At 38.4% G+C, this 27217-nt stretch overlaps 1 protein-coding gene across 4 annotated transcripts in view; it reads right to left on the bottom strand.

Moving 5' to 3' along the window:
• LOC122398198 (diuretic hormone receptor-like) overlaps window positions 1–23919 on the bottom strand; it is a 66778-nt gene extending 42859 nt beyond the window's left edge. For 3 of the 4 annotated variants that reach the window (XR_006259176.1, XM_043397873.1, XM_043397875.1), the window contains exon 1: window positions 21105–21867. Coding sequence is in view for 3 of the 4 variants with exons in the window: in XM_043397873.1 (XP_043253808.1) it covers window positions 21105–21393 (289 nt within the window). In the remaining variant the exon portion in view is untranslated. Of the gene's footprint in view, window positions 1–21104; window positions 21868–22762 lie in introns of those variants that run through there. The other variant, XM_043397874.1, reaches the window with a different exon arrangement.
• Window positions 23920–27217: the final 3298 nt, after the last annotated feature.

Here is a 27217-nt window from a genome sequence, read left to right as displayed (position 1 = left end):
TAAGTTTATGAATCTCGCGACGAAAATCGTGCAACGTGGGAACGAATTTAAGGAAAATAGGAGGATTATTTATGAGAAAAGTGTGAAGTGGTTTAATTTAATTTATCCTCGTTTCACGGTAATTACCAGCGACGCGAAGCTTGTTTGAGAACGTGTTGGTTCGTTCTTTATGGTTATGGAGCACCATGTGCTCCATCGAGTGGCTTCAGGGTGAATTAAGAGGAACGAGGGACGGGTTCGCGACAAAATATTTGATCGCGAAGCTTTCGGGAATAACGCCTGGGGCGTTGTTAAGATTTATTACTCGCTGATAGACGAAAGGGGTCTCTCGCGAGACGGTGTTTATTGGTTGTACCATCGCGAAATACTTTCCGGATCCAATAAAGCACCTGTCATCGGGGACATCAGATAATACAAGAAAGTTCGAAACGATATCGAGAATGTATCATCGCGGAATTAGTTGTCTAAAAAGAAAGACACTATCGAGGGAAAATTCAATGTTCAATCTTTTTGTACGTATTGTACAAGTTGAACTACACGAATAAAGTGTTTCTTTCTAGCATTTTCACATCTCAAACAATCTCAAACAAAAACAATTTTACGGTTCGTTAAATTCAAAAATTTCAAATCGTTCTAAAAAAATTATATTTAGTTGCAGGTGTCAATTACAAGCATTTCTGGTCAATAGGCATACCCCCGAAATCCTACTCAGTTTCAAGAAAAAAATTCGAGACTGTGTGAAATTTTTCGGAGAAAAAAATTCTTTCAAATCGTTCTAAAAAAATTATATTTAGTTGCAGGTGTCAATTACAAGCATTTCTGCTCAATAGGCATACCCCCGAAATCCTACTCAGTTTCAAGAAAAAAATTCGAGACTGTGTGAAATTTTTCGGAGAAAAAAATTCTTTCAAATCGTTCTAAAAAAATTATATTTAGTTGCAGGTGTCAATTACAAGCATTTCTGCTCAATAGGCATACCCCCGAAATCCTACTCAGTTTCGAGAAGAAAATTCGAGAAGATGTGAATTTTTCGACGGAAAAAAAAAATTTCTAATCGTTCTAAAAAAATTATTATCAGTTGCAGGGGTCAATTACAATCATTTTTGGTCATTACACATATCCCCGAAATTCTACCCACTTCCTAGAAAAAAATTCGAGAAGGTGTGAAATTTTTCGACGGGAAAAAAAATTTTAAATCGCTTTGGAAAAATTATTTTCGGTTGCGGGGGTCAATTACAATCATTTTTAGTGAATAGACATACCCCCGAAATCTTGCGCATTTTGGAGAAAAAAATTCAATACGGACGGAACATTAAATGTTAATAACTTTTTAACAAAGCCTCAATTAACAAATTGCTATTCTTGATTTTCGTCTTATTTTGGCCTCTAGAATCTCCCATTAAAATTTTTCCCAGGGTTGCCGAACACCCTGTATATTAAAATAAGTGTAAATTGGTTGTCCATAAAGAAAGACACTATAGAGGTGAAATTCAGTCTTCAATCTCTATGTATTTATTGTACAGCTTGAGCTACTTGAATAAAGTGCTTCTTTCTAGCATTTTCAAATCTCAAACAGTCTCAAGCAAGAGCGATATTATGATTCATTCAAACACCTTAGTACGTACATTAAATTAAATGTATGTGTAGATCTGTTTGACTTTGAATAACGTTAAATTTCTCAAATTATTCCTACTAAAAAAACGCAAAGTAGCTCAATTAAAATTTGTATCGACCAAGTTTTAAGTTTACGACGAAGATAATTGGAAATGAAATATGATCGACGCTCGCTTGTGAGAAAAACGGTTACGCGATTTGTCGTAATTTTTGCCCCGCTCGGCGCTTTCTTTCTTCGATCGTAGAACAAACCTAGGAAGCGTTTTAAGTACGTATCCTTTTGCCGTGATTTATCGCGCCCGGGGAACACAACGGATCGAAGGAGAGAAAACCCAATTCGCGATTGTTACGTCGGTGCAAAATGGATCCCGGGATTAGTCTATAAATTTTTCAATCGCTGCCACGCTTTGTCCGTGTCGGTTTTGACCGTATTCCCGCCGCACAAATTAAGATAACGCGGCACCGTAGAACCTCGATAATTGCAAGAGAACGCGGCCGTGGGTCTCTACGAGCATCGAGATTGATGCAACGATCGAACCAACCAATTCGGTGAGAGAAATCCCCACTTACGCGGCTTACGCCCCCACCCCACTTATGGTTCCTATTATCTGTTACTATCGTTGCTTCCACCTCCAGTCTCACTCGTTGCTAAGTGACTGTCCCTTCCACTTGCCACCGCGATGCAACTAACAAGATTCGCGAGCAATCATTGAGGTTACTCTTACAAATTGTTAGAATTCTCAAGTGGACGTGGACACTTGCACAGATTCGAATTGAATTAGTAATTTACCGCGTTGCAATCTTCGAACTACGCGCAAGAACGATGTTCAGCTCCATCGATGCTGAAAATTTGTAATTTATAACGGAAGCCACGTTTATCATACAATTTTATTCCATTTCATTTGGATTTTTCGTTGTATGATAATATGCAATATTTTGGAGCGAATTCAATAAATTTGGACTCTAAAAATTTATTGTATGATTCGTTTACCATGTAAAAATGTTTGTGTCTAGATTATAATTGAATGAATTGTGGTAAAATTGTTTTCAAAAGATGTTTAAAATCGTGGACGAAAGGGCGACGAAGGCTAATCGAAGCACGGAATTTTGTGAACAATTGTTAACAATTCTTGTTGAAATGCCATCCGTGGAATTGCAGCGGACGAGATAAGCGGCGCAATTACACGAAGATAATTATTGTCGCGTACGTATATTGACGTATTCAGCCACCCTTGATGACCGACCAACACTTGTGCGAATGGTAAATAATTGTGGCTCGGCGCGGTCCACGAAGATATTGGAATGCACGTGGACGACGAAGACTATAATATCGCGCCCACAGTAAATCACGATTAAAATTATTAAATTAAAACTTTCGACCCTTGAAACCTTTTACTCAAGTTTTCAGAACCTTTAACGAACATTGAAATTAAATCGCGCTTGAATCTTGTACAATTATTATCGATTAATACAAGCACCATTGTTAAAATTGTTCTTAACATTCCTCAAGAATATAAGTATAAAATAAATTATTAAATTTAAACATTATTATACAAATTAATTGTTGCTTTCTTCTAAAATATCTGAATCAAGTGAAATCAATAATACATGCAGCTATTGTTACAATTTTTTTTTGTACTCCTCGAGAATATAAATATAAAATAAACTATTAAATTTATACAGTGAAACATTATTATACAAATTCATTTTTACTTTCTTCTAATATATCTGAATCAACTAAAATCAATGCTAGATTACAAATACAAGAATGTACCTTTTGTACCTGTATATTTTACTTGTCGAAGGGGGCCAAAAATGTGATCAAGTTGATGACTTTTTTTTTTTTAATTAAAACCGTTTCTGAAAATTTTGCAGTTTCTTTTCTTAAAAGTTGTTGAATCAGAGGCGTTATAACGACACTTCGACATCATAAACTGCGTTTCGTAGCAGTCGCCTCTGGACCCTATTCCGATTATTCAGCGCTGAGAATATCGCGAACGGAAATGTCGTTTCGACCCACTTTTCGGAACGATTTAATGCGATCGTCCTTATCGTTTATCGTTGTCACTCGCGGAATATTTGATATCTAGGTACATTTCGCCCGGGGAAACGGGAACCAGGTGCAATTTACCGAACGTCAAATGAAACATGGTATCGCGAGCACATTTAGCCCAATTTAACGTTTTAATGCCATCGATCATAAAGGCATGATAATTCGTTACACGTGATATTTACAGCAAAATCTAATCCAGCTTGAACGGAAAAACAAGATACACTGCTCGAACGTTAATCATTCTATAGTAACCATCGCCTTTATTAAGTTTCTTCTCAACTTCGATTTAAAGATTTAAATTTTTCATAATGAAATTCCACAAACAGAATTTTTAGTATTTTTAGGATAAAAAATTGCAAAATGAGACGCAGTATTCTTGAATTCGAGCTCTAGATTGCGATAAATTTTTATTATAAAAAATGCTTCGTTAAAAAAAAAGTTAGTTATATTTACGAGTCGGAAATTTGTTGGGTGTTGGCCACGAAAAGAGAGATTTAAAAATTATTTGCATTTATTCATGACCCTGTGATACAGCAAATGTATAATTGAAACGTTGACAAATATTTATTTATGAGTCGCTACTCTTCAGCCTCGTGGCGACGGTGGTTTAATAAATTGTTTGCTTTCATTCGTGTTACGACTGTAAAATATTGCCAAATATTTCAGTGCATCGACGGATATATATATTACATAGAGAGAAACGACGTTGCTTAATAAATTCAAACAGCAGAAATTGTTGAAATTAATTTCTTTCGAGTCGTAGCTCTCTCTGACATTCGCACAATTTTCTAAAAATCGTTACTCTTCTTTAATTCATTCGATATGTCACGCAAACCAACTAGAATATTAATAACGCGTTGCCAAAGATATACTCGAACGACTCTGAAAGGTTATTTCGTAATTTAATATTCTCCTAAAGCTGTGACTAAAAATTCTATATTTTGGCTTTGTGGACCAGTTTTCTCTCGTTTTCGGTGTATTTTCAACCGACCTTTTCATTAGTGCACATTGTCGCTGATCCCTCACAGGCATACACATTCCCGCAGAACTAAATAAATCCTCTTACAGCCAACTAAAGCTGTGAATTTAAGCTGTAAACTTCCTCGTTTCAAATTTCACAGCTTCTCCAAAAAGACCAAAATTAACAGATACTAGTATCTTGCTATCTTAATTAAAGATAACAGTTGCACTAGCAAAATAATAGAAAATTGCTCAAAATTTATCTTGATCAAAAAAACAATAATTACTCGTCGTGTAAATTGCAACACGATAGGATGACGCGAACGCACGTTTTACAGAGGGCGGTGTACAATTTTATTTCCAACGGGTAACGTAATTCGATGCTCGATCGCTCGTCAAATACACTGTCGAATTCACCCAATCGTTAACTTGTATTTAACCTTCGTTCAATTTAAATCGCAACTGTTTAACCGTCGCTGTCAGCGTTTATTCGAATTCGTCGAACGTTCGATGAAAACGTAAATTATGCGAGAATATTTTCCTTTCAAAAAAAAAGTGAAACGAAACGTTGATCATCAATGCATTTTCGTCCACTTTGTTTGACGATCATCTGCTAACTTTTATACAAGTTCGTGTATTGAATTTCGACTTTCGATGTATTTTAATATAAAGATAGAAAACCGATAGAGTCCCTGGCGTCTGGGAAGCTTGAAAATGTGGGTGAGAACCGGTTCCTGGCTGTTGATACAGCCCTTTGAAAAAATATAAAATACTCTGTTTACGGATTGGCCTGATTCCTACGGCTAAAACAGTAAAATGCTACTTGCTGCTTGCGGCCGCCGTAAGTTAACGAGGTTAATCGACGTCGAAACATTGTTACGTATTTCGAAGCATTTCGACCACACTTTTTCCGCGAGTGTTCCGAGCAGATGATTTCGTTAAGCCCCGCGAAAGCATGGCGCCTTAATTAATTTAACCGGAAACGGCATTTGAGTGGCTCTTTCCATGCCCGAGTGCCTCGAAAATGTCCTTTAGCGGTTCTCGAGCGTCCTCGAGCGACGTCGTCGTCGCTAGACCAACCCCTCCTCGATCTACATATAAACCCAATTAAACCCATTATTAGCCGATCGAGGCTATCGACGATTACAGTATTTCGTAACTAAATAATCCTTGGATCGTTCGTTTTTTCCTCCTGTCCGATAATCCCGTTTAATCCCCGGCCACTTAACCACCGAACGCCCCATTGGGCACCATTTTGTAAAATCGTGAGCTTATCTTTGCTTCGACAACCGTTTGCAAGTCTCCACGAACGAATAAAAGTTGTATAATATATTTATAATTATGCTTGCGATTACAAAAAGAATTACAGAAAATTGGAAACTAATTCCTTATTGTGTTATCGATTTTGGTTATTTTCGCGATCAAGGGAGAATCGATGCTGTGAATTTTTCATACTAAAATGCACGACAATTCTGGAGCTACAGGCAGAGCAGAATTTTTTTAATTATTATTATACGAAGATCCATTTCCTTTCGTAAAAAAGTTTGACTGTGAATGAACGAATCTAAGGCTCGAAAAGGATAAGGAAAATTGCTTTGCTCTTCGTTCGAATGGCCATCTCTCTTACTGTTAGTGTAAGCGTTCATGAAGCAAAGGCTTCGAGAAAAACATGTTTTTACGGTGAAATCGTTGACGCATAAAATATGCCGGATACGACGATCTCGTAGAAAGTATAGCAAGACGGAACGAGGCCATAATCAATACTGGCGAGGATTAGACACGTTACTAATACGGTATAGTCGTAACAGTGGACTTGTATGCTTCCAAACATATTTCAATTTTTATGTTTGGGATTAAACTTGTGGAAAATACCGATAATGTTCGCGATAGAGCGTGAGTGCTATTAAAATAATTCTATAGGTCAGCGTTTACACAAACTGTATATGCAAACCGAATATACAATAAATGGATCCTTTGTAATGTTTCAATTCCTACAAAAATCAAGATACTTCAACGAAAATGATGCTTGAAACTTAAAACTCAGTGGAATTCTCTTTATACAATGTTACCATACTGCACGAGTTTAGTTTATTAAAAAAAATATCCGTGTGTTTCGACAGAATTGACGCTCGTTTTGTTTTTCCCAACAATAGTCGGGCTTCATGCGGTTGCATATCCTCGCTTTCGGGTTACTTTATGCACGAAAACGTATGTTTGTGCATGAAAAGGTATATTTGTGCACACAAACAGGACAGAATACTATTATCGTTTTCGGTGTTACACTGTCAGTGCATATGAAATGTCGAATTTTGCGAAGAAAACAATGAAAATTATTTATTTAGATTACGAATATCCCAATATTGTACTGCCTATGTCAGTGTCAATATTTAGGAAAAAAATTCACATTTTTGAAAAAAGAAATAAGAATTTGATAATAGATTAAGCGATTAAATCACAGAAATTACAAATTCTAAACGTGGAATGCTTATAATTTAGTTTATAAATAATACCGTCCCTAGTTTACGCGTTAATTATTTACGGAATAAATAAGGTAGAAAACAAAGTTATCGTTGGAACATTATTCAAATTGCTGCTGTTTTCAACAGAATTCGCGTAAAATTGCCTGTTCCATGCACGCGCGCTTTTCACTAGAATACACAACCTTTTGTTTTCCGTTCTTTAATAAACTTTGATTTTCTCACGTTTTGCGCATAACAGCGGCCGTAAAAGTTTGACGACGTTTCACGATGACTAGGTGCACGGATTCAGTTCTGTTCCCACCGTGGAAAAGTTGTTGATCTACGTCCCCAACCCTTTTCAGTAGACTTACTGCACGAGCAGAGAATATTGTGAATTTTATTCCCAGGGACAGGAAATGTATTTTGTATCGCATAAAATCTCTCCTCTCCGATAAATAAATTTTACTTTGATAAACTTTTAAAGTATTTTAAAGCGTTTTAAAAAATATTAATTGTACCGACAAATTAATTTTTGCCTTTCTTTTTTCGTCTGCTGATATATATTTGTACGGAAAAAGATTTCAGGAAATGGTTAAATCATTATTTCTGTTCGCAGAACGCAAATCCATTTAATGGAGAATATTACACGTTTTGTTCCTACTCAAATACTATTATTCGTCCCTTCCTTTGACAAAAACTCGCCTTTATCGCGCGAATCGTTGTGTAAAACAATTAAAAGATTATTAATCCTGACACGATCAACCGATAAGCATTTCTTTGTTACAAATTATTTTTAATTCCCTTTGCACCATTCTGATAAACGTTATTACGGCTCGATGTTAGCAGACGCTGCAAAGGAGTTCTGTTCGAGACAATGAAAACTCATTTTTCTCGAAATATTTTCTCGATGCTCGATTTTATGTTTTAACGTTCTTCAAACTATCTCAGAGCTTTCTGGAAAATTAAATTGCTTTAAAACCTTGGACTAAACTCGACAGCAGCGAGAGCTTATCGCGAAGATTGCAAATCGTAGATATCTTCGAGTCCCAACACGCAGCCTCCACTATTTTAAATCCACCTTTGTAAATCCACTATCGTTCCAAAACTAGAAAGACGAAGGCAGTCGTAAAAATCCCATTTCCACGTACGTTCACCGACTTCGTCTTTTATTGCGGCAAATTCGTCCCGACGATTTGTTGCAACCTGAAAGCCTTCCACTATTGGGTCATGTCGCGAAGGATCGTGTGTAATCTTAAACGAAGAAATTTTCAAATGGACCCACTTTCCTGAAAACGCAATAAATCTTCGACGCGATCGTTGTTTCGACCGTACTCGAACGGAGAATATTTCGTTGGATTCGATCGTCAAAGGGGAACGCAATTCGAGTAGCATATTTTTGCAAATCAAGCGCCACGAATTCCCACGACATTTCACCGACCGTAAAGGTAATTTTAGTTTTCGAAATTTTAATATTTTATTTTTATTTTATAAATTTTACGTCTCGTCGATACGAAATGGAAAACTTCTGAGATTGCCCGATGGAGAATTATTGAAGTCTGCGCGATACGAAAGTAGCACGAACGTCGATACAGTTCGTTCCGTAAAAATGTTTTGCATTCGCGAGGACGACGTCAATTATGGTAACAGCCGTGCAACAGTTGGGAAGACAGAAATTGAATTCTAACGCGTCTTGTAAAGGTCTCGATATGTTAGGCGAGGCTCGCGCAGGTCGATGATCGTAATTGGATTTATGTCCCGTTGCGAACATTAAATCGAAAATCGATGCGGCGGAAATGCGCTCGACACTCGTACGGAGCATCAGAATTTGAAAAATTCTAATCCACTGCTAATATTTGTTCGCCACAATTTCTTTCTAAATGTGCATACTTAGTACTTTAACTTCTTACAGAAACTTTACAAACTACGTGGCAATTTTTTAATTTTCATCGGATAGAAGATAAAACACCCTTGAAAACGAATTTTGATTCAAGTCGATACCGTAGTTAATTCCGGAGGAAACAATTATTTACGAAAAAATGGCATAGTAATTATGCAAACATCCCGTATACAAATTTAAATTTATTTCCAATTAAATGAACAATTTATAATCCAGTTTTATCGCGCACCAGTCGTATAATCGATAGGAACTGCTGAAACATCTTTGGGTATGTAGCGTCAAAGTAAATGTTAAAATAAACATAGAAGATCGCATAAATAATAATGGTTGCTATAGTCATCGGATAGAGGATGAAATGCCCTTTAAAATGAGCGTTTGTACGAGTCGATAGCTTTATTGGTTCCGGAGATATAGCGATTTTAGTTTCAAGTCGATGCGGTGGCTAGTTTCGGAGATAGGGTTTGTTTACGTTTCGTTGTGCGCTCGCGAGAGTTCATTGATCTCGCGCGCGCGTCGATAGTAAACAGTGCGTAGTAAATTCTTGGAAATACTACGTCGAAACTGGGTCACGGCAGTCACGTACGCGGGCTAGGTCAGTACCACGCACGTGCGACAAAGAGGTCCGACTCCGCTAGACGAAGACAGAGATAGTCGAATTAAAAAAATTAGCATTTACATAAATTACGATATCTCCGAAACGGTAAGTCCGATCGACAAAAACCAAAAGCCATTTTAAAGGGGGGGCTTTGCTGCTGCTAACAATACCTTAATAATTAATAAAACACTAATAGTTTCGGAACTGCACGCATCCAAACTTTCAGTATTTTTAATACGCGTTAATAGCCTTTTCTAACACGGGAAGCGAGAGATAGCGGGATCTTAAAAATTACCTTTTACATAAATTACGATATCTCGAAAACGGAAAGTCCGATCGACGAAAATCAAAAACCATTTTAAAGGGGAGGCTTTGCCGCTTCTAACAATGTCTTGATAATTAACAAAACACTAATAGTTTCGGAACTGCACCGGTCTAAAGTTTAACTATTTTTAGTTTGCGTTGTTAGACTGTTCTAAGACAATGAAACTGGATATTCTCTCAAATTTTGACTTTTGTCGTGGTAAATTCCGAAAAGTTGATCCAAGTTTTGAACAAAACAGTCTCGTCCTATTCAACCATTCCAGCGAGAGAGATTTTAATTCCAGAATCGATCAGTTTCAACTTTCATGCGTCAGCTTGTAACTTCTTTGCATTTCCTCGAATAAGAGGAACGACTAAGAAAACTCATTTTCAATCCCTGAAACGTGAAGCAATTGTAACTCGGGGTATTAAACCAAATGTCAGAAAACGAGTTCCAGAAATGTCATCATCAATGAATTCTAGGAAACTTGTGTGTGTGTATAGTCTGTAAAGAACTTCTTTGAAGACGATAGACTCGTATCTACTTGATTTTTAAAGCATTCAGTGGGGACTCTATTCCATATACATATACATATTTTTTAAAATAAAATATTTTACTCGATTATTCTTGAAACTTAATTGTCACGCCTGGTGCATGCATCACGATACTTTAAAGTCGATCGTTGTAGGATTTTTCTATTGGATTTCTGAGTACTATAAACAATTTATAATGCCAGGGACAAATTCGTAGCCCGTTTGAAAACCTGTAGCAGTTCTTAGCGTTTCGAAGGACTTCAAAAGTGAACTTTCCCGTCAGATTGGAGCCGATGAAGTAACCTTTTCGTCCTATGTAAATTTCGAGATTGGCACACCGACGCTCTCACTCGTGCGGTTAAACTTTCCAGGGAAGCTATTCATGATAACCCACGAATCTAATTACTCTCACCGACGCATAAAGTTATTAACTCTAACATGATCAAAATGGTCCGAGTTCTCGAAACCCACCGCAGCGTTATTTCCCACGCTTCCGCGACTGTCGCGAGTTTACCAACTCCGTCTCTGCCCGTTAAAAACAGCAACGGGGATATTTTCAATCGTGAACATCCGAAAACAGATATTCCAGTTCCAATGAAACATCCCGTAAAACTTTTGTCTCCGTCTCGTATCGTCTGTACTTATTTTTCATTGTTCTTTTCTTTTATAAAAAAAAAATGTATAATGATTCTGCATCGTAAATGTTCAAGTGCTCAGAAAGGGACTCAACTTGGAACGCGGAGATCCTCCGACGAAAAATGTAACGAGGTATCGAAACAACCGCGCTTCGCTTAATTCCTCTCGTTTAATTTTCATTAAAAGCATAATGCTACGGAAACTCGGCTCGTTTCGTTTCAATTTCGAAATTAATTCTTCGGCAACACCCTCTGGAATACCCATCACGTGATCCGTTGCTCGATACGCGAGAACGCGTACCAGTTTATCATTTCCAAGATTTTCTTCGCTTTTAAAATCGCGAGGAACGTTTCGAGCAGCGCTGATTCACACTCGATTCGATATACTGTCGCAATCATTGCCGGGAAAAAGACCGGTGAAATAACTCGTGGAAGGTAATAATTCTGCACAGTGATCTTTTGTTGAAAATTAATGTTTCGATCTTTGGTTAATATTTTTCTTGTTGAGATTGAAACTCCTTGTGTTTACGATTACATTCGAATACGATTTTTCTTTTAGTTAGAATATATATTCGTGTAATTTATTCTGAAACTGGTAGAATAGATTCCCGTAAATCTAGTGTTAAATATGGGGTCGAAGCTTCGCGTGCTCGCCGGTAGAGGGCTACGCTCAACCTTTCTCTCTCGCAAGTACTCAGCCATTGAATGTTACAACGTTTAAAAAAACGAGATTTGGCTACGTGAGCCCATTAAATATTTATTAATATACATTATACAGAGAAACACGAACATTAACAACCGATTTTAGAAATTTATCGTTCACGATGGATACCTCCGGAACATATGGCATTCTCAAAAATTCTCTGATCAACGTATCGTACCGAAAAACCTGTCGTTCGACCCAGTTTCTTTCCCAGTCTCGGCTCCCACCGCGTGCGGACGACTCGATATTAACCGCGAATTCAATACCGCGCATTCAGCGGCGCAATAATGGTCGTGTCGCGGGCTCACTGTTCAAATATGTATCTCGACTGCAAAGGAACGCTTTGAATACGCAAGAATGTGAATGATCGTTCCATCGAAGAACGCCGTGCACCGCCACGCGATCGAAATTCTGTTGTGCACGGGAGGGCACTTGCGACGAAATGCAATAAGAAAAGTAAATGGTAATCGCGCCCCCCCTTATCCGGATGTCGTTGCGCGATAATCGGCGCCTTTTCGACGAACTCGTCGTTTGACATTCATGAGGAACGACGAGAGAATTCCGACTACGGGGCGTCGTCGTCTCGACCAAGATTCGCTTTTAACACCCTGTCTACGAATACGTAATGGCGTCGTTAAGTCCCGGCCAATCTGGCGACCATTATATTACGCTCCTCCGGTACGTGCGCGCATATATCAAACGAGGCCTCGTGAAACAACGGACACGGGAGCGGTGCACGAGCACATCTCCCTTCGTTTATGAATACCGTGAGCTGTCGTTATAAATCGTAGGAAACACCGGGCGCGCCGTGAGGGAAACTAGTCGACGGAATTACTGGGGGGGACGGTTCGACGATGATCGAACTATTCATCGATACCTTCGACGTCGCCCTTTAAACGCGTGAAGTCGCGCTCGAGGAGTATTGATCACGGACGAAACTTCGAATCTGTTCCGCGGTATAGAGACCGGCGATAAAAAAGTTGCTGTCTATTTGACAGGCGAGTGTATCCATTATTTATTCGGTAATCGATGCGAGTAATTTTCCTTTCTCCCGTCTTGGAACGGAGCTACAACCTGTTCCAATTAACAGAATCGCTGTATAGAGAATATAAACAGCAGATAAAAATAAGAAATGAAAAAGGAAATTTTTTAATTTTTAAAAATTTGTCCATCTTCCTGATTTCTTTTCTCGAAAGTGCGTAGGATTTCGGGATTATGTCTATCAACTAAAGAGGATTGTAATTGACCCTCGCGACGAAAAATAATTTTTTTAGGACGATTTGAAATTTTTGAATTTCGCCGAAAAATTTCATACCTACTCGAATTTTTTTCTCGAAAGTGCGTAGGATTTCGTGGTTATGTCTATTCACCAAAAATGATAGTAACTCACCCCCGCAACTGAAAATAATTTTTTTAGAACGATTTGAAAGTTTTGAATTTCGCCGAAAAATTACTCACCTACTCGAATTTTTTTCTCGAAAATGACTAGGATTTCGAGGGTATGTCTATTCACCAAAAATAATTGTAATTGATCCCTGTAACTGAAAATAATTTTTTCAGAAGGATTTGAAATTTTTTTTTTTGCCGGAAAATTTCAGCACCTACCCCCTGTCGATTTTCCTTAAAAATTCGTTTTTTTATTTTTAATTAACTTGGTTGACGCTGTATAGAAAAGTTGTTTAATACTTTTTTGTATGTATCTATGAGCTCTACTTCACCCCTAAATTTCAATGAGATACGTTCACTATTGTAGGAGTTATGGTCGTTGGAAAATTGGACCATTTTTATTTTTGGGGGTTTTTGTCACTTTACGGGGTTAAGGACCGACTTTTCGAACATTGTTAGAATTTCTACATATTCTCCACTAAAATACGCGTTATTTGCATTTTGAAACATTGAAATCGTTCAATCCGTTCAGGAGTTATGATGTTTTAAACATATGCATGAAATTGCAGTGAAACATATCAATGGTATGGTCAGACATTAGATTTTCGATCAAGAATTTTTTTCTCAAAAGTGCGCAGGAATTCGGGTGTGTGTGTATTGACCAAAAATGATTTTAATTAACCCCCGCAACAGAAAATAATTTTTTTAGAACGATTAGAAATTTTTGAATTTCGTCGAAAAATTTCACACCTACTCGAATTTTTTTCTCGAAAGTGCGTAGGATTTCGGGTGTGTGTGTATTGACAAAAAGTAATTGCAATTGACCCCCGCAACTGAAAATAATTTTTTTAGAACGATTAGAAATTTTTGAATTTCGTCGAAAAATTTCACACCTACTCGAATTTTTTTCTCGAAAGTGCGTAGAATTTCTGGGTTATGTCTATTCACCAAAAATGATTGTAATTGACCCCTGCAACTAAAGATAATTTTTTTGGAGCGATTTAAAATTTTTTTTTGGTTGTTTATTTCTCATTAATGATAGATGTAGAATAAAATTTTTCTTGTCTACGAGAAAATAGATTTTGAATATTCGTGGACCTACTGTGAAGTGTGATGTTCGTCTGTGCATTACTTAGTAATTCTACTTACACCAGAACATGAGAAACATTGACAGTGATATAGTATTATCTGTTTCCTGTCGATCTTACCATCTTCTAACATCCAAGAACAAGCAAACACAGTTTATACTATATCACTGTCAATGTTTATACGCGTCAACGCAAGCAGCAACTGAATATTAATCTTAACTGAACATTAGTCAAAGCACATAGAACGAAACTGGTGAAATTTTTAATTACTCCCTATATAACAGTAATTTTTCTACCTTTCCGTTCTGAAAAGAAATAATTGCAGAACGAGTTACATTCAGTGAAACTTTTATCCCACTCATTATTGCATTAACAGAGAACTTTTTCTCTTTAGCAAATGCAAAAAAGTCTCAGTCCGCTTTGAAAAAGTTGAAGTTCTTACGAACTGCTTCGCTCGTTGAAGGTTACATATTTTTACAACAAACCTTCGTCCGAGAACTTCTGTCAATCGAGTATAAAACAACTGTTATAGCGGAATTAAAACAATGCACAATCATAGAATAAAAAAGAAACAATCTAAAAGTTTACTAAATAATATTCCAACTGGTTCTAGCAAATAAGAAGATAGCGGATCTAGAGAAAACAGTAGCGTTCCATCATGGCTGTTTACAATCACCGACGCAAATGGAAATAATGAATAATGATCGAATTGCGTCGGTGAAATCATACTGGATCGCGCTCGACAAACATTCAACATCAATTTTCTCGATAATGAAGCCTCGTGTGGGAATATTTTATCCCCTAGAATTTCCTAACTCGGCCACCTCGAATTTTCCACACGCTTGTTCTTCCAATCAATTAAAACTTTTCACATCGAATGAATATTTAATGAATATTTGAAAATGAACGAGATAAGTATTCAAATTAGGTGGGACACACTGTGCACGACAGATGTGCACGGATGGAAGTTTTATGCAGCTTTATTCCACCCCGAGCGCCATATTGTATTTGTACAGAGCACGTGCAGCACACGACGCGCCTATGTGTGCATAGTAACTAGAAAGTGGGTGAGATTTTTCCCCCCTATGAGCACCTCCACGCATATTTAGTTCGCCAAACTTTTGACAACCTTTTTACAAAATACGTTCCTGTTTCATATCTTGTTGTCGAGACTAAAAACAGAAATTAACCTCGAATTACAAGATCAAGATATGTTATCATAAAATACGTAGTTTCTATCGAGTATCTTTTTTTATTTTATTGAGCATAATTCTAATGCATTTTTTGCATTTAAAGTCAACAAGTAGAATCGCCGGTTGCTCACACAAATTACCATCAATCTCGAGCTTCTTTCGCGCAAACAGGAAACGAATTACGTCCCGTTCGTTGCTCGCCAACAGCATTAATCGACTCCCGTCGATGCGAATAAAAAAATCGCTCGACGACCAAACCGTCCGCCATAATATTCTCCCGTTTTCGCGCGAACGATCATCACGAACGCGTTTTGAAACCCGTCCGGCTTTATATTGGCTCCGCGGCACGCGTAATTGATGCTCGATAAAAAGCATCCCGAGATTGTAATCGTAAAACGGATCCTTTTCCCTCGGATTGTTGTGCTTTAATTAAATTGTCCTTCGTTCCTGACCTGAATAATTCGTTAGCGACGCCGTGCTAATTAGGCAAATTCCGTTAAGTAGATTCGTGTCGTTTCGTTTAAAAATAGGGGCGAAAAAAAAAAAGAAAAAAAACGATAAAAGAAGGTGAAACAAAATTACGAGTGTTCGCGATCCGTGGAGAGGGGGAGGGGGCGTTGAAGTGTTGTTATTGACGATGAAACAGTGAATTAATTCGCGAAAGTGGGAAGCGTGTCAACCGCGTTAATGGTTTCCAAATCCCTTCGTGAATATTCATTCCAAAGACGCAGCCCCGCGTATTTGCGATAGTCTGTCGCCTCTAACAGGACAGAGAAAGGCCGTAGTTGCAGTTTGCTCTCGGTGACGTTACATCGACGCTAATGTAATTTGATCTTAAATAGCGCGGCCAGACTGCCGCCTGTAACGGCTACATTCGTAATTAATTTCGCGACGGGTATCACGTTTTAATTAAAAAAGGAAATCCAGTCACTTAGAGGCTCATTTAACGATACAGACTGTTTCTGAACAACCTTGCAACCGTGGCGAGTAAACAGGCTAATATTAGCAACTGGGCCATACTATAACATTTATAACGTTACGCGTGCACGTTGTACAATGGTTTAAAACGAAATTTTACACAGTTCAACGCGTCCGCTGTCGAGCCAAAATTGTAGAATTTTTGACAATTGCACGAAAATTAAACTAACATTCGCGAATTCTACTTCAGTTTATTTCATTTAATATTTCAGCCTGAGAATTGTTTTAATTCCAACGCGAGGAGTCTTTTTTTTACACGAATCGATCGAGGATATAATACTTTAAGACATAGTTTATTATTTTAGAATTTCACAAGTCGAAGACAGAGTAAATTCTTTTTCTTTGTATTCGTTTAGGACGGAGCTACAGGCTGACCCATTTACTGGAACCTGTATTTCAAAAACAAATATCCGGCGTCGAAAGGGCTTTCTATAATGTCCTTCCAGCTACGAGAGGGAACGTTCCCTTTGTATTTCTGCGTTTCTCTGTATTATATCGTTAACCGCTTTGGATAACTCGGAGCTTTTTAAATTTCACGCGACTTCAATTTCTCCAGGAGCACGGATCAGTGTTTCTCAATTTCTCTGTATAGCTCAAATAGGCGTTTGACCCGTGTTTCATTCAATGAAACGTCGATGAGAACGCTCCATTCGATCTTAAAATATTTAATGAATATTCTGCCAAATAATAGAAAATGTTCAGATTAAGCTGAAGTTGCTTTAAAAGGAAGAAGTAAGCATCAATATTTTTGAAAGATACTTTCGTTCCATTTTTCAAATTCTGTTCATTTAACATTATTAAATTGTTAACATAAAAGCTTGTACGTAGCACAGTGAATCGGTTAATTCGTTCGAAAGCTGAATTTCTGTAAAACAATCAAATCACCGTGACGCTAGAAACGCCATACGTTTAAGTCTCTACTACTTGTCTGACTAATGCTCGTTATTTCCACTTGCGTTGCTCCTTACAAGCGTTAATGACGGTGCAACCTGTTCCAAGTTGTTCCAACTAACTAGCAGATAGTAAAATTGATACAGGTGGAAATAATCCACGATAAAAAATAAGCAAAACGCGGAAAAATTGTCTCGTTTCTCGCCGGTCTGCTTTCAGAAAATTCACGTTCATTCGACTTTGCAATATGAATTTTCACTGTTGACCACGTCGTTTCAAATTAAACGTTCCCGAAAAAGGTACGCAAAACGACAAAAAACTAGTTTTTCCAATCTCCTCGCTGCTCGTTCGAACTACAGTTATTTTTCAGGAATATTTATCAACGGAAATTCCAAACGTGTTTCTTATTTCGTGTTACAGCGAAACACGACAGAGTAAATAACACTGCCGGTAGCGTATTATTTTTAAACGATACAAACGTTCCCGTCGATTAAATGAAATTAACAGAAACTTCGATCGCGTTTAATCCAACGCGCATGGATGAGCTGCGGGAAAGTTTAACTCTATAATTTTCGTCGAAAGAGGGAAACAAAAGCAAATCGATAATCGACTAATTAGCGTGAAAATTCAACGCAGACGGGATCGAGTTCGTACGTTAGTTGCGTCGAGAAAAGAAGAAAAAGTCGTTATTGTTAACTTCGACTCGGTTTCAACAAAAAAAAATAACATTTAAAGTACAAACCAAGTTTACCAAGGGAAGAGAGTTACGTTTGAATATAGTTACAAATGTAACACGTATTTCGTTGTACAAACGCGTACAAACAGACACAAACGTGCCGAAATCGAGATTTGATATTCCTGTGATGCTTCGAGGCGTACAAGAGCCCCGTTTTATGGATTCTGTGTTACGCGGAACGTGAATCATTAAAGCGGAAGCTACTCACGTCAGGAACGTGCTGGCGTTTACGAATCACTAGGTATTCCCTGCATCGATTGTAACGGGGGGAGAAAAAAAAGGAATCTCAAAGCTTTTCCCGAGCTGTTACTTCTTCTCCTGACCGTCTTTCCTTTCCTCGCTGATTTATCGCCTGACTGGCGTTACGTGCCTTCGGAACTCTTGTTACATCCAATCTGAACACTGGATTTAAATTGCAGAGTCCGATTAAAAATTACAGATATTATAATGGATCCGTAACCTGTTTCAAATTGCCACTCACGACATTTAATTATTATTTTCAAACGAACGGGACAGATTCAGCGAAGAGTCATCACTGGAAATTTTCAGGAATCGACAGCTAGATTTTAAGAATTTTTTGCCATTAAAATTTCCTCGTTCAGAAATCAGGTTTACTATAAGCTTCAATATCAATATCGACAGCTTGTTTTTGCCATTAAAATTTCCTCGTTCGAAAATCAGATTCACTCAATATCGATTTTGTTCTATGCATATTTCTGTATTATTCATATTTTCTCTTGTAAACTGATGGACTTGTACCCGTATAATACATAAATTAATTGATTAAGAAGTTAAGTATCGTCTAAAAGGATGAAGTCTGAGTCTCGAGAAGCGAACGAAAAATTCGAGAAAAATATACAATATTTGTATGTTTATCTCGAGTGTTTCTTGACGTTTCTCTCGTTTGCAAGGTGCACGGATACGAATCGTGCATTATTGCGTTCCTGAAAACGAGCAGGATGCTCCGTAGTCGAATTGGTTAAAAATTAATACGAAGATTGATGTGCGCGTTCCGATTCAATTATTCCGCGAGTTATGAGATATTCGCTGCCATTACATGCACGTAGAATGAGTTCTCCTGCAGCCTCGTGGAGAAGATTGATCGATAACGAACGACTTTATAAATACTCCTTTTCTCGTATTGTTTCTTTCGAGGCTCTCTCGCCGAGTAGTTTGGCTCGACATGATCGCGAACGGAAATCTCGACTCGCCATTTTGCTTTCGTCGCGGATCGTAATTAATTACTATCGTACAACGAACATCGCAACGAGCAGTATTTATTATTTCAAAGAGCATTCCAACGCGTACGGGACACTGACTTTGGAGAATTTTTAATTTGTTTGTCCACTGCAAACTTTCGCGAATTTTTGCTTTGGATTAATATTCGTCGACATTTATTCGCAGAGTGTCGATATTCGTCGAAAGTATTCACCGCGTTTTTCAATTTCACAGCAGACCGGGCAGACGAAATCGCTTGATTCGAGACGAAGCATATTGGTCAGCAAAGATTTCAACTGGACAAAGCTTTCGAGCTTGTCCGCCCAGCTACTTGATGTTAAACGTTTCGTTAAATTCGATACGATTGGGAATCCGTTCGAATTTCGCTATCTCTGAACGTTTTGCATCGTTGAAATAAAATCTGTAACAATATCTTTGAGTCCTTCCATTTTAACAATTACAACTGATTGTAAATATGATTATATTGATTCGGGCAGAGCTATCGTTAAATGTAAAAATAAATTGAAAATCTTAAAATATTTGAGGATCGATAAGTTACAAAATGGAGAGTCTAGGTCAAATTGCGAACATGTTCCCTTTAAAGCCGTGACTCGAATCTACTCCCATAAATCCTTCCGTTCCTTCGAGCCGACTTTAAGAAATTGAATCGTAGCGATTTTTAATATAGAAAATCAAAAACTGATGTTTCATTTTTTATCTCAATTATTTGATAACAAATCCTGGACGAAAGGATTAAGAAAATTTAATCCCCGGAACAAAAATCGTAGTCAAAGTTACGTTGTTCCTGCAACGTCGACGTAATACGGTCCGTAATTTTCAGTAATTAGAAACTGCTTACGTTTACCCGGACACATAATTAATTCATGCAGTGATCGCGTGATAAATTTCTCTTCAACTTCTCTCATGTTCGTTACCACGTTATTCTGCCAAAGTAATTAAAACAGGTTGAATAGAAATTGTTATCAAAAGTAATTTATGTCTTTCTGTTGAACACTTGAGACAAAATAGAGCACTCTCGAGCTTAGAAGCACGATAGAATCAAACACAAATCACTCAACTATAAACACCGAACACTGCGAGTGCTTAAGAGAACTGTTCGAACGAATTTTACGACTGGATGGATCTAAACAAACGAGACGACGACCTTCTGTAGATCGGAGGTCTGTTTATATTTGCTCACTCGTCTCGTTCAGTCAATTACGAGCAAAACACCTTAAAAATGTGCCAATAAAAGACACCAAACCTTTGACACGCAGTCTATTTCAATTTATGGAATATTATTGAAAAAAAGACAAATTTGTATGCGCGTAAATTTCATGAATTTTTACTAGTAATCTACGAATTAAAATTCTAAACCACGAGGGATTGATAACTAAGGTCTCCAAGCAAACACGATCAACGCTAGAATCTTCAATATTGAAAGGTTACATTCTTTATAAAATACCAATTAATAGGCTGCGAATATTTATGCATTCGTGGGAAATTTAAATTTTCAAAAGGTTACAAGATACACTTAATATGAATTATTATATTTAAGGGGTTCAGACAACCCTCTATAAAGCTCCCATTTACAATAATAGTGTATTTGTACCATAATTATTATTAGAATTATTGAACTCCCAGTTGTTCCCAAAGTTCAAGATACTGGAAAGTCAATGTTTTTGAAATTTTTTTTTATTCGAAACAATTTCATCGAACGTCCATTGCATCGAAAAATAAATACGTTGGTTCGAAACTCGATAGAACCACATTTCGAGATCCTTCGATCTCGAACACCGGAGACCTCGGTTACCGTTCGACTGGTGTATTTTTATTAACGCGTAGAATATTATAAACTCACGTGTGCTGTCGTAACGAATTCCGTTGAGCTCCTCGAGACACGGCAAAGTGGCCAAAGCACCCGGAGGCGTCCTCGGCCAACACAGCAAAGAGTCCCAGCTAATTTCGCATCCCAGTTGCTCCTGCTCCTGCCCTCCCATGGACAGCCACTCCAGCTCTTGGTGTTTGAGCTTCAAACAATTCATCGCCTCGGAATTGAGCGACTCGTTCAGCTTGTTAATATAGTTCAAAGCGTTCAGCACGTAATTACCGGTGTCGAAGACGGTCTCGTTATCCTGTAGCCTGGCCATGTCTGACCAAGTGTTCGACGTAAACACCACCCTTGCTCGACTTTCGATCGAGTTCGTTCACTGTCGAAAACTCGAGAGACGGTGCAACAACGCGAACAACAAACCCCGTTGCACCCTCTCCCCACGCGAAAATTATTTACGGATTTGTTTACCCTGGCCTTTTTCGTTCTAAGCTACTTGCCCTTTCGCGGAAACACAGATCGCCTTTGGGTGCAAAGGACCTAGTTTGAAAAGTTGGATGCAAAATGACGCGACGAACCGTGTATTCTGGCGTACAGACTCTGGAATTATTAAATTTACTTTACGAGTGCCCTTTGTTGGATCTTATTTTTCTTTTTGGAAAAAATGGGGCTGGAGGCATTTGCGAGGAGCTTGCAAGATTATAGAAGCATAAAAGTAGAAATTCAGTTGTTGTATCTTGACTCAAAATTTATCTATTATTTTTACAGGAACCACCTTTGGGTCTGGAGACATTTGCAAGATTATAGAAGAATAAGAGTACAATTTCACTTGTTATATCTTGACTCCAAACTCATCTATAAGAGCTCTATATTAAATCCTATTCTTCCTTCCATGGAAACACAGATCACCATTATTGAATCCTATTCTTCTCTTCACGAGAAAGAGACCTTTAGGTCTGAAGATATTTGGAGAATATTGATTGCAAGATTGTAAAAGAACAAGTTAAGAGTACAATTTCAGTTGTTACATCTTGCCTCTAAACTTATCTCTTCCATGGAAAAAATCACCCTTATTAGACCCTATTTTTCTTCTCACAGAAACCACCTTTGAGTCTGGAGAGACTTGCAAGGATGTTGGTTGCAAGATTAGAAAAGCATAAATTAAGATCAGAATTTCATTCGTTATATCTTGCCTCTTCATTTATAAGCTATCTACATGGAATCCTATTTTCCGTTCCATTTGAAGCACAGATCACCTTTGAGTCTGGAGACTTTTACAGAGAGTTACCTGCAAGATTCCACCCAGAGACTCGAGCAGCGTGAAATAACTAAAGTCTGGAACCGTGCAACCCTACTCTCCGCTCTATCCAATCTCTAACACTGTTTCCAAATGTCCTTTAGACCCTATTTCGTTTATGCAGGGGCGCGGATCTCTGTTGCATGCAAAGAAACTGGAATCGAGGACCGTGAAATAACTCGAGTCGGAAACCATGCATCTTGTCTTCAGAATTATTTACAATCCGAGACAACCTCGCTGATCGTTACGTTTAATCTTCCCAAAGACGTGAAATAATTATTCAAAAATAGAAACGACTACGTTCGTTAAATCTAGTTTCTGTACTACAAACTCGAAAATCAGAAACAAACGCGACTCTCGTTTTTTAGCTTCAATTTGCCAAGACTATTACCTGCCCCTATTCTTCCTGCAGGTTTCCTCGCAAATTGCACGCGGACACTTTCGCGGCGAATGTTCAGAATTTCGCGTAACCGAGGTCAGAACGCCAACTAGGGGGCTCGTAAAAGGACTGTTTAATCCCGACGAGGAGTGTTTTTTCACCGAACGTCCGACACGCTATTATTTCCACCGTATTTTTCGAGGAAAAGGGACCACCGTTCCTCGAGTAACGATGCTGATCCTTTAAGATCCTCCGTCATTAAAGAGGGGTAGGTTTATCCTCTTGGGCTCCTTTCTTGCTTTGGTCCGCGCATCCAAGATTAAAAGAACGTGCTCCAGATTCCTTCATCCTCCCCGACGCGACTTGCATCGAAATTTTTTAAGAAGCATTTCGCCTCGAGTCGTTAAATCCTCGGATAAGCTGACGCGTAATTTGTAATTTGTAATTTGTAATTTGTAATTTGTAATTTGTAATTTGCACGATCCCGAGGGGGGTGAATTGAAATCGACTTACGAACGCCTGGTAGTCGTTCCCTTTTACAACGATCGTTCAATCCGACTTCGTCGAGGGAATAATAGCCGATGGAATAATAAACGTTCCGCTCGGTAGCCTTCGTAGCCGCGTGATCATTTGTCAAGATCCTCCGCTGGATGGACACGAAATTGTCAACAGGGCTACGTGCACGTCAGTTATCGAGACCGCCGACGGCGCGATATCAAACGATTCGAACAGCTGCGGATGAAATTCCCACCTATTGTCTCGGCCGGAAACCACCGTCAGAACTTGTCCGCGAGCATCGGAACAAAAGGGCCCCGGGGATCTTACGATTCGAGGCTACCGACGAAACTACGGCGAAACTCGGACGGAATGCTCTCGATTCTGATTTCGAGGCCCCGACATTAACAGTTGGACAAAGGTTATCGTTTCTCGTTCTACCCGCCGTAGGAACGTCCTTAACAGTCACTGCTTAATCGCTTCCGTAAACAAGTTTCGAAGCTTCGCCAACTCCGTCCCCGTCGCGGCGATACGGTTCTTTCGCGCTGCTAACGAACCACAAACTGTTAATTACAGCCGAATCCACTGCACCTGGACGTCTCAAGGAGATCCTGTATATTGTCCCAGATCCTCCAGCACTGTACCGGCAGCACTTGAACATCCTTTATCGTCGTCCGTGGGGGATGGAGTTCCTTTTCGTTTATACTAATTTTTTTCAAACGACGAGCTCTGTGGGTGATGTCTCTTGATACATTCCGCGCTGTTGATCGCCTGGAATTGCGTTCCGGAGGAGAGGATGGAGTTCAGAAACGAGGGGAACCTCTCCGACGTGAGGTCTTCGAGCGACTGTTTATCGTATCTGTCTGCCGGCGGGCGGTGACACGCGACTGCCAGGCGGCACGTGCTCGAAGCGGATGGCAGACCTCGAGGAGGACCGGCGCGTTAGTCTCGAGGAAGCTGCGTGGCGACGGTGCCCGTGGCCGGTGCACAGACGCGTCCTGGCCTCCTCGCGGAGTCCGTCAACGGCCGTAGGAGACGGTGCACGGGTACAATATGGATTTTCGCCTGTACCTGGAGCCGACGTGGGCCACTGCCTGGCCTGCGATGCGTGCACGACGAGGAGGAGCATGCGCCACCATCCTCTCTTTCGCCTCTGCCAGGTGCCCTGCCTCTTCCCTGTCTTGTTTCGACGCACCTGTTCTCCTCTCCGCAGTTCCCCCACGTTGCAACGGCTCCCCTTTCTCGTCCTTCTTATTTCCGCGCTTCCGTCCGGGTTATCGAACCTCCGTCGCTCTTGTAACCTTCTGACCTACGAGGAAACTATTGTCATTGATAGTACGGTCAGTTGCCCTAATATGGAATACTCTTTTTTTTATACACGTTTTCTTGCTTTTATGAAAACTTTAATATTGTGAATTTATAGGTTTAGGAAGTGTTTGCTTTTTTTTACCGGGGTCCTCGTTTTCCATATTGGGCTCATGGTGCTCGTAATATGGAATGCTATATATATGTTTTTATTTGAAGAAATAATCGAGCTAACGCAAAGCTGATGCACTTATTTTTACTGTGTACTTTTATTGTGTATAAAAATCACCTCGTAAAAACTCAGACTGCAATATTTTCTTGATATATTCTTTTACGAACGTTGGCAAATGACAATAGTAATCGATTGCATTCATCACCAATGGATAGCAAAATTAGAATTCTTTGATATTTGCGGTGTTCCAAATTAGGAACGTATTCCATACTAGGGCAACTGACCCTATTTTTGAACAGATTTTTTTTTATATTTTAATCGATAAACAATAACGAACAATAGCAAAGTTATTTGAAGATTGAATTTTATCTGTTTGCTATTTGTTTATGTTTAAATATATTTCAAAATATATGTGCAGAAAAATATTTGTCTTAATTAATTATTTTATGTTAAAAATTAAATAAATGTATAAATTTGACTAGCATCAATTCAAAGAAATTCATCTATAACCCGAAACCATGAATTCCGGGTTTCAGAAACGATGTCACCCCTTGATAAAAATGCATTTTCTATCTCGTGGAGTATCTTCGATATACGCGAGAGATACCAAAAAAATAGTTCACATAAAAGTTGGACCTTTTTTTTTTTTTACATTTAAAAAACCGGGTATCGATGATTATCCAAATTTTATTTACTTTGTTCGTTTCTATCCAACAGTATTCCACTCTACTATCCTAAGCTACGTTTGATATCCCTCAGCTATATCTCTGTTTCTGTAATTTATACCATCATCGTATTCTCTTTTGCAATACGGCTACTCTCAATTCTGGCCTGCATTTTTGATTTCTCTCTGTCTCTACTACTCCAGGTTTACATTTCCTATAACTTTATCTCCATTTCTGTAATTCATATTCTTATTCCATTATATTCCACCGCCTCAATATGGCTATTAAGCTCGAAATGATCTATTTCAGTGTATCATATTTTTCCATCGTCTTGTTCGAGGTTAACGAACCTTGCCTATAACTCTGTTCTTTGATACGGTTACCCTTAGTTTTCTTATTTTATCCACCGTGACCTCCATACTGTTATCCAACTCTTATTGTGTACTGCTTTTTTTTTTAATCTCTTTTCTTTATTTCAGTGATTTTATATTCCCCGTTTTATTATCCCAGTATTTCACTGCCATCCTCCAACTGTGCTCCTGTTTCAGAAGTTTACCTCTTTATCTTATTCTTTTTTTCCCCCTCCCCAACAGCCATGATTAACTGCATCCAACTGGTTCAGTTGTATTTTAGCTCTCATTGCTTTTTTAATCTGTTACCTTCACTACTCGTTTTATTATCCCAAGCTTTTTACATTTTTTTTTCACTCGATCCATAAATATGCCTCTCGGAATAAAAATTCTAATTCTAGCTCGACTAAGACTGATGCAATCTATTTCTGTTCAATTATATCCCTTGTTTGTACCTATACTCCAGTGATTTTGTCATCCTTCTCTCGTTAGCCCTAACTTTTCCTGCTTTCTTCCAACTCCCTCTATATTTTATCTTCCCCCCTTGGTGTCCTTTACCCCTAACAATATGCCTATCAGATCGAATCAACGATTCTATCTCAGCGTACGCCTCTCTGTGCCAAAATGCACCCTGTCGCGTTGCACTCGACAGGAAGTCGAAAACATTGGGGCGTTTTAAGTAAAAAGATAAGCATCAAATTACGCTTGGCCCACCATAGGGATGATAACGATGCTAGATACTGTCTAAAAAATTTAGTTCCCCATTTAAATAAACTCTGATGCCTTGAAATTGCATACAAGACAGAGTAAAATATTTAAAAAACTCTATTTAGTTGACGATCAAAGATAAACTGTTGTTGAATCTAACCCAAAGCTAGATACTATACAGGGTGTTCGGCCACGCCTGGGAAAAATTTTAATTCAAAATAAGACGAAAATCAAGAATACCAATTTGTCGATGGAGGCTTCGTTAAAAAGTTATTAACAATTAAATTCAAAAATTTCAAATCGTTCTAAAAAAATTATTTTCGATTGTGGGGGTCAATTACAATCATTTTTTATCCTTATACGTACCCCCAAAATCCTACGCACTTACGAGAAAATAATTCGAGTAGACACTGAAATTTTTAGACGAAATTAAAAAATTTCAAATCATACTAAAAAGATTATATTTAATTGCAGGGGTTAATTACAAGCATTTTTGGTCAATAGACATACCCCCGAAATCCTACGCACTTTCTAGAAAAAAATTCAAGAAGGTGTGAAATTTTTCGACGGAAAAGAAATTTTTCAAATCGTTCTAAAAAAATTATATTTAGTTGCAGGGATCAATTACAAGCATTTCTGGTCAATAGACATACCCCCGAAATCCTACGCACTTTCTAGAAAAAAATTCAAGAAGGTGTGAAATTTTTCGACGGAAAAGAAATTTTTCAAATCGTTCTAAAAAAATTATATTTAGTTGCAGGGATCAATTACA

Source organism: Colletes gigas, unplaced genomic scaffold (assembly GCF_013123115.1).
Source record: "Colletes gigas isolate AHSC1104 unplaced genomic scaffold, ASM1312311v1 Colletes_gigas_Sc00011, whole genome shotgun sequence".
Taxonomy (NCBI): Eukaryota; Metazoa; Arthropoda; class Insecta; order Hymenoptera; family Colletidae; genus Colletes; species Colletes gigas.
The sequence above is the reverse complement of the archived record's forward strand: the minus strand, read 5'-3'. Positions and strand labels throughout refer to the sequence as shown.